The sequence below is a fragment of the Falco cherrug genome, chromosome 7 (genome assembly GCF_023634085.1).
Source record: "Falco cherrug isolate bFalChe1 chromosome 7, bFalChe1.pri, whole genome shotgun sequence".
Classification (NCBI taxonomy): domain Eukaryota; kingdom Metazoa; phylum Chordata; class Aves; order Falconiformes; family Falconidae; genus Falco; species Falco cherrug.
Window position 1 is genome coordinate 54,887,470 of NC_073703.1, and position 14,419 is coordinate 54,901,888.

At 38.1% G+C, this 14,419-nt stretch overlaps 1 protein-coding gene across 1 annotated transcript in view; it reads right to left on the reverse strand.

Moving 5' to 3' along the window:
- The window catches only part of RYR3 (ryanodine receptor 3), a 233,215-nt gene that overhangs the window by 64,169 nt on the left and 154,627 nt on the right, over window positions 1–14,419 (reverse strand). The window contains exons 52-59 of the mRNA XM_055716387.1: window positions 12,822–13,003; window positions 11,772–11,850; window positions 7,766–7,855; window positions 6,226–6,375; window positions 3,543–3,605; window positions 3,029–3,104; window positions 2,737–2,860; window positions 59–174 (exon numbers count right to left, since the gene is read on the reverse strand). Of these exons, the coding sequence (XP_055572362.1) occupies window positions 59–174; window positions 2,737–2,860; window positions 3,029–3,104; window positions 3,543–3,605; window positions 6,226–6,375; window positions 7,766–7,855; window positions 11,772–11,850; window positions 12,822–13,003 (880 nt within the window). The remainder of the gene's footprint in view (window positions 1–58; window positions 175–2,736; window positions 2,861–3,028; window positions 3,105–3,542; window positions 3,606–6,225; window positions 6,376–7,765; window positions 7,856–11,771; window positions 11,851–12,821; window positions 13,004–14,419) is intronic.

Sequence of the window (14,419 nt, forward strand, 5' to 3'; positions counted from 1 at the left end):
GTCTGAATATTTAAATATAAACAATTTTAACTATTTTCAAAATTCAATCTGAGCTTACCCAAATGCGCAATGAACTCTTGAGCAGAATCAACATATTTTAAAATTTTCTTCAGAAACTTAAAGGCAAACCTCTTTTCCATGGATGAAGCATCCAACTCCATGTCATTCACACCCCTGTTTCAGAAAGCATTAAGATAAATAGCATTGATGATGAGAGTAATACAAAGGATGACAGTACTATGAAGTATTCCATTCCTTATTACCTTTTAATTATGGTAAATTCTCATAAAAAGGAGAAAATGACCTTCCATAGCAACTCTTACTTACCAACTACATCCAAGAAATGTTAAAATCAGTTCAAGTTTCTCTAAGGCACTGGATTAATGAAACCTACCTCACTGAAATTCTAAAACTCTTTAGGATCACAGGAAAATGTAGATTGCAAGGAACCTCCAAATGACATGTGATCCAAGACCCATCTCAAAGCAAAGCCAAATCCAAAGTTAGATCAGGTTGCTCAGAACCTCGCCCAATAATGTACTGAGTATCTTCAAGGACTGAAATTTCATAATGACTCTGGAGAGCCAACTATAATGATTGACCACCCTCTCTGTGAAAAAATAAGGGTGACATATTTTCATATATCTAACTGGGATTTCCTTTGTAACAGCTTGTTACATTTGAGGAGACAGTGTTTACCTCATCATCTCTATAATCTTGCATTAAGTAGCTGAAGACAGTGGTAAAATCCCATTGTAGCCTGCTGGTTTAATACTGAAAAAATCTAGCCTCTCCTCAGAGCCTGTCCTGGTACGACATGCAAGCCAATCCTTGAAGCGTCTTGGTGGCCCTCCACTTGATTAACTCTTTAGTCAATGTCTTTCTTAACATTGGTGAACCAAAAACTGGACAACACCCTCCTGATAATTTGGTATGTATTAACAGCTATGTATGGTTGACAGACATCTCCTGCTGCCTCACCCTCATAGGGAAAATGCAACTATTTATCTCTATTTTAGTGAGATCATTGTAAAGATTGTCTTTTTGTGTTTATAATAAGTCATCGTTGTAAGACATTAGTTACTTTTCTAAATATTCAAAGACATTGGTAGTTGTGTTAAATAACAAAGATGACATAAAAAAAATTTGTAGAGGTTTAAAGATGCTTAACAAAATACCATGTCGTTTCTAACATATACTTGAGTAAGGCCTGAGATTTATCTGTATGTCATGAAAACCCAAAACTTCTTCAAAAGTGTTCACAACAGAGAAAGAGGAGCAAAAATCAAAACAGAAGCAGATGGTATATGTAAAGTACACGCACTGTGCCACCTGTACATTTCCAATTATAAAGAATTTCTGTGTTTTAGTGATCAGTGCAACATTTTTAAGAATTACATTCTGGAGATGTGATAATTGCAAGCAGTACTTCAAATGATTTTATACATATATACTTAAAATACACACATACTCATCTGAAGAAAACACTGAAAAGGGGTAATCTTGATTCACCCTGATACAGACGACTACTGCAAACCCTTTGCCCATACCCCATAAAGAGTTTGAACAGGCTTTTTCAAGTTGATTTGCCCCATCAGTTAACACTGAAAACATTGCCTTCACAACCTGAACAGATGCAGCTGCAAAGAGATATTAAAACTACTACTTGAGCAATTCCATTGGTGTTTCAAAGGACCATTCATTTGCAGGAACTAAACTTGCTTTCCTTATTCAACAGCTCTAACACAATTGTGGAGGATATAAAAATGTTTGGTGGCATACCTACATTTTGGTTTCAGGCTGAGAGCTTACATATGGGGCAGGGAGGAATTCTTCTCTGTAGTAATGCAGAAATGTATATTTAGAGCTGCCTTCTAATATCTCAAGAAATGTTATTAATTATTGAAGCCAAGGAAGTTACCTTTGGCAGATTCTAATAATTGATTTGTATAAATTTCTGAGTGTATATTTTCATCAGAGACACAGACATGAAAAGCAGAAATAAATGAAAATAAGTGAGATCTGATTCTATGCAGGTACACAAAAATTTTCCCATGAATACAGTTTAGTTTACAAAAATGCTTAATGCCAGCAAACCTGCAGTTTCCTATGTGCTCAGACATCTCACACACAAAAGAAGATGACAGTTATAGTATAGTAACTCACAATTCCATCATGTAAAGGCAAAAATACAGTATAATAAGTTATTTTAATTTCATTGACAGTTTAGGTCCCCACAGGCCAGCTAGTTCCAGACACAGCAATTCAAGTTAGGGTATACCCAATGAAGTGTGCGCTTCTGCTTGAGCAGAAGTTAAGGGTGAAATGCCTACAAAATTGCCACTTTGCCTTACTGCTTCACAGAACTCAAACTAACATTCTTCTAAAAAACTGGATTAAAAAGTACTTTTATATAGATGTGTTTCAGTATCAGATTTATTTTCCCATGAACCTTACTGGCACTGCTGGCTGCTATTTTAGAAGTTTTGAATCATCTGTTTGTTACACTATTGTTGCACTTTGTATTTACTATGATCACATACTTATTTAAAATGTTACCTGTCTACACTATTTCAGAAGGGACTTGAACAGAAAAAATTACAAGGATTCTGATTTACAGAAGAGACATCAAATGGTAATTATGTTAATAAATAACAGACTGCAGTGAGATAAGGAGAATCATCATGGTTTATGCACTGAATGTAAGCAAGTATCTCAAAAAAATGTGGAACTTACCGAGATATGACTATACCATTGACTTGAAGGAACTTAAACAGCTCTTGTGCCTTTTCACGGTCCCGTGATTTCTCCTTTGCTGTCAATGTGTCGTAAGGTACCAATAAAGGATGACTACCTCCACCTTTAGTAAATTGAAAGAACTGTAAGTTATTCTACTGTAAGATTTATTTTGCTTCAAGTACAAAAAGAAACTATTCAATTTTGATGGTCTTACACTGCCTTATTACAGCCTGTTCCTTCTCTCCCATTCTCCTTGTCTTTTTTGTGTGGTTAAAGGGTTCTGGCTTACCTTTGCTTTCCAACTCCATTTTCTTCTTTTTGGCCCATATATTATGGTAGTTCTCTGCCATTACCTCAACCATTCCCTACATTACCATCAGAAAAAACAAGACGCAAAATTAAAAGGTGACAAAAATTCTGTAAATCTGCATAATTTTACAGTCTTGAGTAAAGTCTACATTCTTGTGGTAAAGCAACATCACGGTTAAGTGTCATTTCTGCATTCAGCTGTTCTTCGAAGTCAGCACAGGCACAGGATACACAAGTATCGCATGCTGTTCACAGCCCCTTCCCTAGCTTCATGGTAAATTTTTCTAGGAACTCAGGAAGCAGCAGTGAAATAAACAAGAGAAACCTCTTATTTAAATATGTAAATAGTATGGCACGTACCTTTCTACAACAGCAGAACACAACCACAGTCACAAATACATTCAAAAAACCTGAAAAAACTCAACTCAGTAATAATAAAGCCCCAAATCTATTCATTCTTTTCAGCACAGTATATGCAAAACACAAATACAAACCTGAAGCTCCCTAGAAAGCACCACATTAGAGAGATCAAGTGGCGCTGGGCTATACCCATTTCCCTGTGGGGGAAAAAAAAAGAGAATTATTGTCAGATAAAAGAATCAAATATTCAACTACAACATCTCTGTTGTTGAGCAGAGTTACACCATAATCAAGTTGTTGATTAGAGTAACATTTTTAAATTTTCTTGGAGAAACTGTGTTCACATTTTGTTTTGCAATGCACTGAAGACACACCAGATGATTAACAGAATGCACCTGATGATGTGGAAATAAGAAGGCTGCTGCAGACACTTAGATCTCTCTATTCATAACAGATGGTGAACTGCTAAGAACTATGCTTTTCAGCCTACAAGAGGAGACCAATCATGAGGCATACAAGATGTGCCTTGAAAACATGACAGAATAATGTGGCAACAGCCTGAATGAACTATATACTAAAAACAAGACATCACAACAAAAGGTTAAACAGGTTATTGTCTTGAGGAACTTACAGACTAAGGAAAAGGAGGAGTACAATGTATTTATGCATGTATTTAAATGTTTAAAGTGTGAAAGCTCCAGTGCAACAAACATACTAGGCATATGTTGAACATGAACAGTGACATACAAATCAGTGATTTCAATCATGTACTGAAGTTAAACATGTATTGATGTCCTCTACTGAAATCATGTCTTTATTATGCATGTTCTTGGGCAGGAAGGCCCTGCTGCAGAACAGGTTCTACTGGCTGAAAGCAGAGATGCCAGACAGGACTCCCTGTAAGGGAGTGAAGTTTGCTGAAGAGGTAAGAAATGCTAAAGTACCATCTGGTAACAGAGTGCTCAGGGGCTACTTTTGGTAAGCAAAAGTGGTGCTGGGGAATGAACCCAACACAGGTTTAAGGTGCCTGATGTTCACAAGATCAGTACTGGTGCAATTTGTATGTAAGGAATCAGCTTGTGGCACATCTTTGGGCACTCCTTGCAGAACTGCTTATGGTGGTAGGACTCTGCCCAATGCATTGCTCATTAAAACTCACTATATTTAAGCACAATTTAATTCACCTCAAGGGGTACAATAAAAGTTCCCCAACACTTGCCATAGTTTTAAACAGCTTTTTCCGCTCCAAGACACAGAGATATTGAGCAGCAGACTCGATGTGTTATTACAAAAAACTAGAAATGAAAAAAATAGTCTATATCACATCAAAATGCTAGGTGCTATATAATTACCTGCAAATTTTGCCTGTAGATTTAACAAAAAGTATTAAATGCACAATCTTATTTGTCAGTCGTAATTATAATCTTGACAAAAGCTGATAGATCTCGACTCCCTTAACCGAACTAGCAGTAGTTTTGTAGAGGCACAATAGTCAGGCCAAGAACTCCTCCAGAAAATCCACAAAGGAGCGGAGTGACCCAGTAAGCCTCAATGCACCTGAGCTTGGAACAGGATCGTAAAATTAACACATGAATAGAAATTGATCTTTCCAAGACTTATTTATCAAGGAACAAAGAAAGGTGTGGCTACAAGGAGTCTCATGCATACCTTCCTATTGTGGGCAATTTGACTACAAGCCAACCTCATAAATATGACAGCTTAAGTGAGCCACCAAGTGGCTGAACGGTGGTGATCTCCCCCTGAGCTGGGACACCCCTTAAGGTTGCTCCTCAAGGCAGAAACATTTTACCAGCAACAGACCTTTGGATGAGTCCAATTCAAGCTTTCACTAAATTACAATTGGACACCACACCAGTGACTCTCCCTTTGAGTAGGGACATATCTCAAGGTTTGAGATTCCTTACCTGACACCAAGACACCCTTCCTTACCCAAGGTGGATTTGCAACAGCTCCTTGGTAAGTGACTGACAGCATGCTAAATTAATACTAACGAAATCCATGTAGTTAATTCCTTTAGACATAAACCATTGTCCACCTGAGACTAAGACTGGACCTAGCCACACCAAAGCTTGATCAGGAGTTTAGAAAGCACAAGGGTCTACTCTGAACCTCATGACTCAATGGAAGGATTTCCATACTCTTTATTTTTCTTCCATTAGACATAAACCGTTGTCCAAGTCTCAGGTTGGACCTAGCTGGATTTTAAAAAGCAAGGGGGTGTACTCTGAACCTTATGACTCAGCGGGAGGACGTCTCTTAGTCTTTGTGTCTCTGGTCTCTGTGTAAATCATTCTAGCTCTATTTATTTTATATGTTTCATCCACATAGCAAGTGATAGAGTGAATCTTGCCATTGAACTTTGTTAAGTCACACTTCTACTTTATATTCATATTAAAACTACTTTTGCTAATATCTTTAACAGTGATTCTTTGACCGACCCTAAATCACTCCTTTGGAACACCAAAAAAAAAATACTAGATTTATTTATTATAAAATAAAAGGCTATAAATGCTCTTCTATTTTGTCTTTGAATGACTGTATGTAAACTCTCTTCAAGTCTTCTGAGAAAATGAAGAGATACGGTCTATGACAGCCTTATTGTCTTAAAAGTTGTCTTTTTGCAGTCCTTTCTTTGGTGTTACTGCACAATTCTTATTAGTGACATGACTTCCAATCTCAAAACTGTAACATTGAAAGTTCATTAAAAGGAACCTAAATTAACATCATTTGCAATGATTTCTTAGTAAACTAACAAATAAGCCTGTTGCTTTCCAAATTCAAGCAATTGCACATTACCTGGCTAGACTGAGATATGCTGCGGAGCTTTTCATTTTCACGCTGATGTATTATTGCTTCTCCTCCTTCCTTGGTCCTTTCTAGGCTCCACCCCATGGCCAACATGGTTTTCAGTGATTCTCTGGCAGGCCAACGATAAATTTCCTTTTCCTTTGAAGAAAATAATGTAAAATTTATCTGTATTTAGCAAGTAGCAAAACTCAATAAAAATATCCTGTCCTTCCCTATGATTTGCCACATGCCACAGAAGTAAACAAAATTTGTACACTATATCTGAAGACACTTTATAGTTCTTTTAACATTTTTTTTCTTTTATTCTTAGTGGCATTTATTGCTAGGATATGTGTTACAAACTAACAACACTCAAGTGAGCTCTGGAGTAATAATGTAGTTTGTATCTGGAAACTTACTGATTCCTCCAGCCCAAAATAATACAAAATTGCTGGCACTACAAGTGCTATAAAATTAATTAGGCAAGTATATACATCGGAATGCATCAGCCCACATGGCTTTTTTTAGTCTTCCTATATTTTGATCCATTCATGGATACATAACATTACTGATCTATACATCTCTCCATATAAATACAGGTATCGATAAAAAATTAGGGAATGGCCTGCTTTCCAACACTTCTTTGAAAAGTAAAAGTGTTATAGAAAATCTTCAAAGTTGTGGCAAAGGAAATTCTGAGTAAGTCATATCAAGACTTCTCAAATCAGCCAAATAAAAGTATTTTAGTTCTTAACATAAATAAGAATTTTTATGACAGTTACTTCACAAGACAGTTGTTATGGAGAGATCTCATTTCCAGGTTCAAAAGTTCTAATCCGAAACAATTCAGAAAATTATCTTTGAACTACTTTAATAACAACTCAACCAACAATACTTCAGCTCCTCTCCAAAGATATCAAAGCAATTTACAAAGCTTGAGAAATTAAACTTTTTGAATCCCTCTTATTTTTTGTTATCTCCGTTTTCTGAGCAGGAAAAGTGTGGTAAAGGACGACAAATGTCATTGACTTATTTGAGTCACCCTATGAATCACTGCAAAAATATGTCACAGAATTCAAATTTTCACTATTCTGACAACTAGAAGACATTCATGCCTAGGCAAGAAATTAAAATAAAATATGTTTTTCCCCATTTTCAACTGAAGCAACTCCTACCCTTTCTTTAATTTTTTCTACCATCTTTCTTGAAGACAAAATTACCTTCAGATATGGTAAAATACACTCATCTAAAACCCGGGAGTTGCTGCCAGCCATTACTCATCCATGAAGGCCTGAAACCCCTGTGATTGTGTATTGATACTTTGAATACAAATTGGCCCAGGTCTATGAAGACTGCCTAATGGAAGCAAATTATACAGCACTGTGTAAGATTAAGTAAACCAACCACTTCAGCATTTAGATGTGCTATTCCTAACTGTAAGAATTCTAGTTTGTCTCTATTCCTTTTATAGCATATATTTGAAATGGATTTTTAAAAGTTCACAAATCAATCTACTTCGTATTAATGCAGCTGAAATCTCGTCTATTACCTTTTCAGTTAAAGTTTTGAAAGGTCTTATTAATGGATGAGTCTTCATATTTTCATCCAGTGAAACACCGTATTTCCACCCACTATTAGTCTGAAAAAAAAAACAAAAAACTGAGATGAGAACAACATAGATGAGTAACAGCAAATTGGCCAGTTTAGTTCATGTTGAACTGCTAATCTATCCCAACAGCTACTCAGTGCCACAGAAATTTCTGTTAAAAAGGCATGCACCCATCTGTGGATACAACAGAACAAAACATGGCCCAAACAGACTTACACACCATCTATGAGCAGTAAGTCTCACGCAACCAGTTCTGCGCCTCATATACATTGGCCCCTTTCAAATGGAGTCATGCATGAGCCACACTGGCTAATATAAAAAATGTGGCTCTGTTCTGTGGGAGGATAAAGTCTGCCACACAGAGAAGAGAGTGTAACAGATCAAGCACTAAAGAACATAACTTTAATTAATCCTTTGCCTTAAACGATATTAATTGAAACTGATGGTTTTAATGTGTGTATATTTACATATCCATACATACATATATATTTCTCTACAAATTTGCATGCATAGCCCCACACAACATAATTGTTATTTCTATATAAATGTTCTATAAAATTTCTAACAATTTTTTATTATTTTTAATAATAAATTACTTAACCCTAACTCTATCTTTTCCTTGAATGACAGGTTAAAAATTCATACTTGTGTTGAATGAGTTACAGCTAAACACTTCCAACACAGTTATAAAAAATTGCAACAACTCCATCAAACTTAACTCTAAAAGTTATGTTTATTAGCATTAAGATCTATCTGCAAAATGTAATGCTAAAAAGGCCTTTATTAAATGTTTCACTGTAACACTAAGAAGCTATTAAAAAAATCATAAAATCACAGAATAGTTGGAAGGGACCTTTAAAGACCATCTAGTTCCAATCCCCCTGCCACGGGCAGGGACACCTTCCACTAGACCAGGTTGCTCACAGCCCCATCCAGCCTGGCCTTGAACACTTCCAGGGAGGGGGCATCCACAGCTTCTCTGGGCAACCTGTTCCAGTGCCTCACCACCCTCATAGTGAAGAATTTCTTCCTTATATCTAATCTCAATCTACCCTCTTTCAGTTTAAAGCCATTCCCCCTTGTCTTATCACCACATGCCCTTTTTAAAAGTCCCTCTCCAGCTTTCTTGTAGGACCCTTTAGGTACTGAAAGGGTGCTCTAAGGTCTTCCCAGAGTCTTCTCTTCTTCAGGCCAAACAATCCCAACTCTTAGCCTTCCTCCATAGGAGAGGTGCTCCAGCCCTCTGATCATCTTCATGGCCCTCCTGTATACTTGCTCCAGCAGGTCCATGTCCTTCTTATGTTGGGAGCCCCAGAGATGAACGCAGTACTGCAGGTGGGGTCTCACGAGAGCAGAGGGGGAGAATCACCTCTCTCGACCTGCTGGCCATGCTTCTTTTGATGCAGCCCAGGATTCGGTTGGCCTTCTGGGCTGCAAGTGCACATTGCGGGGTCCTGTTGAGCTTCTCATCAACCAACACCCCCAACTCTTTCTCGTCAGGGCTGCTCTCAATCCATTCTCTGTCCAGCCTGTATTTGTGCTTGGAATTGCCTCAGCTCATGTGCAGGACTTTATACTTGACTTTGTTGAACTTTATGACATTTGCATGGGCCCACTTCTTAGGCCTGTCAAGGTCCCTCTGGATGGCATCCCTTCCCTCCAGTACATAGACCGCACCACACAGCTTGCTGTCATCAGCAAACCTACTTAGGGTGCACACACAATCCCACTGTCCATGCTGCCAACAAAGATGTTAAATAGTGCTGGTCCCAATACCAACCCCTGAGGAATGCCATTTATCACTGGTCTCCAAGTGGGACATTGAGCCACTGACCACAGCCATCCATTTGATTGTGACCATCCAGCCAATTCCTTATCCAACAAGTGGTCCACCCATCAAATCCATGTATCTCCTATTTAGAGACAAGTATGTCATGCGGAACAGATGACATCAGTTGCTCTTCCCTTATCCACCGATGCTGTAACCCTGTTGCAGAAGGCCACTGTATTTGTCAGGCATGATTTGCCCTTAGTGAAGCCATGTTGGCTGTCACCAATCACCTCCTTATTTTCCATGTGCCTTAACATAGTTTCCAGGAGGATCTGCTCCATGATCTTGCTGGGCACTGAGGTGAGACTGACCAGCCTGTAGTTTCCCAGGTCTTCCTTATTTCCCCTTTTAAAAATGGGGATTATGTTTCCCCTTTTCCAGGCTGTGGGAACTTCATCACCACCTCCAGGGCTCTGCAATCCTTCTTGAAGCTCCTCAGGCTGCTTCTGGCTGTATATTGGTGCCCACATGAAGCAACAGCAGTGGATAATAGTCAGTGGACTGTATGAGGCTAGGTAGTCTTTTGGTAACGTCTCTGATACGAGACCCCAGTAAGCAGTACACCACCCTAAAGAGCACATCAGGCTGGCTAACGAGGGCCTCTGTACCTCTCAGAAGACAGTTGCCTACCACTATCACCTGTTGTCTTTTCATAATTGTGCTAGTTGTTATATAACAGACGGATTGGGCTGCTTCACTCAGCTCCGGTATCTCTCCTGATGTGATGGGTCTCTCCTCCTCATCTGGCAGAGCAGCAAAGAGGTTCCGCAAGGGCACCTCAGGCTTTGGGGGAAGTCTCTTCCTCCTGCAGGTCCTTGCCATTATGGTCTTCCATTCTTCTGCATTATTGGTTCCCCTCTCTTTTGTGTGCACTGGTGAGGGAGTTTTTGGCTGCTTGCAGTGGGTCCACTACAGAATGTACTCAGAACCAGCTATCTAACACCTTCTCAGCCTCACTGATGTTATGCAGCCTTCTCACGGCCTCCTGCAGCTCAACTACCTGCTGCAGACTGTCTTCCACATGGGCACACCCTTTGCAGGCAGGTCTGCTGCCTGTCCCTGCCCCAGCAGAAAGGTCTAGGCACTGCCTGCAGCCTGAGGTCTGTACCACAGCCTCTCCCTTCAGCAGCTCTGTCAGGGTGGAGGCATCAGCCACCACTGGGGTAGATCATGCAGACCCTGCAGCTGCAGTCTTGGCTCTCACGTGAGTGCCCACCATTCTGCCATGAGGGTCAGGTAGGATGAGCACCCTTGACCTGTGCAATAGACACAGAGTGGTGGTTGTTGGGTTCTGTAGACTTCAAGTCTGTGCTTGGCCAGTGGAACATCCCTTCTTCAAAGCGGTGCCCTGCCTGCACGCTCCCCCGTGTGAACTGCCGCACTGCACCCTGGCCACTGGTGCCCCCCAGGGCTGCACTTTGTGGAAGCGGGGCTTGTTGCCCTTACTCCTGGCCCTGCTCACACCACCTCAGTTGCTCTCTTGTGAGCTTCCAGCTTGCATGTCACAAGTGGGTCTCAATGCTCCCCTGGGGTCTCCCTGGTGCAGCAAAGTTAGTATATATTGTCATAGCTATTTTGAAGAAGTGAAACAGAAACACAACACAGTGACGGAACACTTGGAAAATTATAGAGGAAATCAATACATAACAGCCTTCTTAAAGCTAAAAAGAAAGAAAAGCTATAACTACATGTTCTGAAATAAGAAAAAAGGACATTAGACTTCCCAGGTACTCTCTTAGATCACAAAGCTGCTGCACTAAAATTGAATCTCTGACTCCCAGCCAAAAAACATCATTACCAGGAAAAATGAAGCTAAGATCTATATATTCTTACTTTATTAACGAAAAGAAAACCCAACCCAACCCAAATGCCCCTTTTGTATTCACCTCAAATCTTTTTACTAATAAATTCTGGCCACTTAGAAAAAGTGACAAAAGTTAATGCATTTTCTTGAGCAAAAGTTTCTTGCACATATACCTAAAGAAATATGCAGAAATTAATACACTCTGAACAAGGGCCTATCAGTGAAACCGTCCAATTTTTGTTTCAATATTCACCCCAGGTATTATTTTCTAGTTCTTTTCTGACAGTTGCCAGTCTTAAAATAATTCCTACCTTATCAAAGGCCCATTTGTCATGGGAGTGTTCAGCATACTTGCTGACAATATACTCCAACTTTTCAGGAAGTACAAGGCTGTAAACAAAGTGGAGTAAGGTCATTCAGTCATAAATTTCTGCAGTCTTATTTATGAAAAAAAATGTCAGTATAAAACAGCACTAATCAAAACACATCACCTCCAGATGAAGGCAAGACATTTGGCTTTGCATTTTCATTTTTGTTAGAAGAAATGCCTCAAAACAAAGCAGAGTTATTATGGCATTTACAGGGAATCTTCAGATACATAACAGTTGCACTTATTAGCCACTGAAATCACAAAAAACAAAACCTGCTTCACCATAACCTATGGGTTTTTCTTGGTAATTCTTAATATAGGATAATGTTACTATGGATGTTTCTCATTGCATAATAACGGAGGGGTAACACTTCAATAGCAAGAATCAACTAGTGATCCTTAAGTTTTGAATATAAAAGTATTAGAAATCTGTATTTTAAAAGCAGAAGATTACTGGGAAGACAAAATCTCTATTAAATGACCACACACGATCTGCTTATTTTGCCATATCAAGTTGCTACAGATCAATTCTCAAAACTAAGTGAATATTTTATAAAATCGGACAATAGACAAATTGAATATGAGATTTTTATGTTCTTGTACCATTTGTCCTAAGCAAAGTATAAATAATGACAGTATCAAACATATTACAGGTGTATATATTCCAAACATTTGAAGTATTAGGTGATAGGGTACATAATAAGTATAGAATTTACTATGCACTCTGCAGATACAACATGGAATTAATCTACTTCTGTGCATTGCTGAGAATATGAGAAGAATATGTTTTATATCTGGCAAACCGGATATGTTGCAGTGAAGGAAGAAAGCAGGTGGAAGCAAAAATCCCTACACTACTTCTGAAAGGAACTAATATCATTAACAAGTCAGTCAACAGCCAACTCTCCCTACAGAGCAGCAAAATAATGTTAATAAGAAACAGCATAAAAATATTTAAGGAAAGGAAATTAATATGATTTATATGACTCACTTTGCTGTGCTGACAGGTTTGGGATCAAAATTTCCTTCTGGATCCACTGAAGTCTGCTTTTCCAAAGTTGACCTACTACGTGTATCTAAATAATCAGGGGGTAAGGCACCAGCTATAGCACTTAGACAAGGCAAAGCCATTCGAAAGAGCTCTGGATCATACTTCTGCAGGAGAGATAGGAACTGGTTGGAAAATCCAACAGAAAAAAACATGCAAAATGTTAGTGAAAACCAAACAGCCATACATACAAATATTAGAAGATGCAAACAAACAGTAAAGCACATTTTAAAATTAGGTGTAGAGCAAAAAGTATTGCTACATGGCATCTATTTTTCTTGATATCAACTTGACACATTTTTAAGACTACTCAAATTAACATAAGAGTATGCTGACACTTGTATAAGTATATACAATACAAGTATGACTCTTAAGCTTTCTTCGGGTCATTAAGGACCACACAGGAAGCATCAGGGGTTGTTTGCCTAGTTACAAAGCAATAACATCTATAACATATAATAAAGTTCTAACTTAGTTATTAGCTCTAAAAAGACTAATTCCTATCTTAACTGCAGAAGCCATTGTAATTTCTTCCTCTTTTCCCCTTATCTATTTCAGTTTAAATCATTCTAGTTAATGGAAACCATGTTTTACTGTAGCAAAGTCAGTTCACTATTTTTCAAAATTTTCCTGCTAAGAGGTGAACTAGCACAGCTGCTCTTCTAAACAGTAACGTTAACTCAGGAAAGAACATTGGAGTATTTGATACATAAAAATATAAGGTGGAGTTACATTTGAGGAATCTAAGTAACTTGCCATGAAACATATTCAAGGTCAATTGTTACATACTGGATTATAAAAAACATGTGCTAGAGGAAGTAGCAGTAGACCACTGTAGGCCACAGTCCTTCTTTCAGCTCTGAAACAACATTCTTATTATGCTTAGGAAAAAAAAAACAACAAAAAACACTTATCTATCTTTTAGATTCCCCATCTGTAAAATGGGCATAATAATAATGGCTTTTGAAGGCTTTAAGGTCTACTAATAAACACTACAGTGAAAGAGCTTGATGCTATTATAATTATTTAATAGATTTCTTCTCAGATAGCACAGACCTTAATGTTACAACACAGGCACCAATCAAACATCTATAGAAAAAAAATATCTGCAAAAATATTTCTTTTGCTTGATAATTAGAAATAGAAAGACTGTATGCTTCTATAAATCTGAATGACAACTTTTTGTCAAGAAAATGCTGAATAACAATTTTAAGGTCCATTGAAAATACTTGCTGACAAAATTATATGTTTATATCACTGCAAGCAGAATGCTTACAATTTTGAGGATTTAACTTCCTCTAGTTTCATTTCAACATTCTTTAGTGTGTATGGCACAAACAAAAGAAGTGAGATCACAGGGTAATGCTTCCATTAAACAGCTGGAAACCATGGAAATAACAAACCTATAAATACCTCAGTACAAATGAACAATGGAGAATACTATAGCTCAGCAGATTTACAGAACTCTTCTTTCATTGGACTAACAAACTTTTACAGAAAAATGAAAATGTTATTATAGAGGGCCACCAATATTTGCAGAA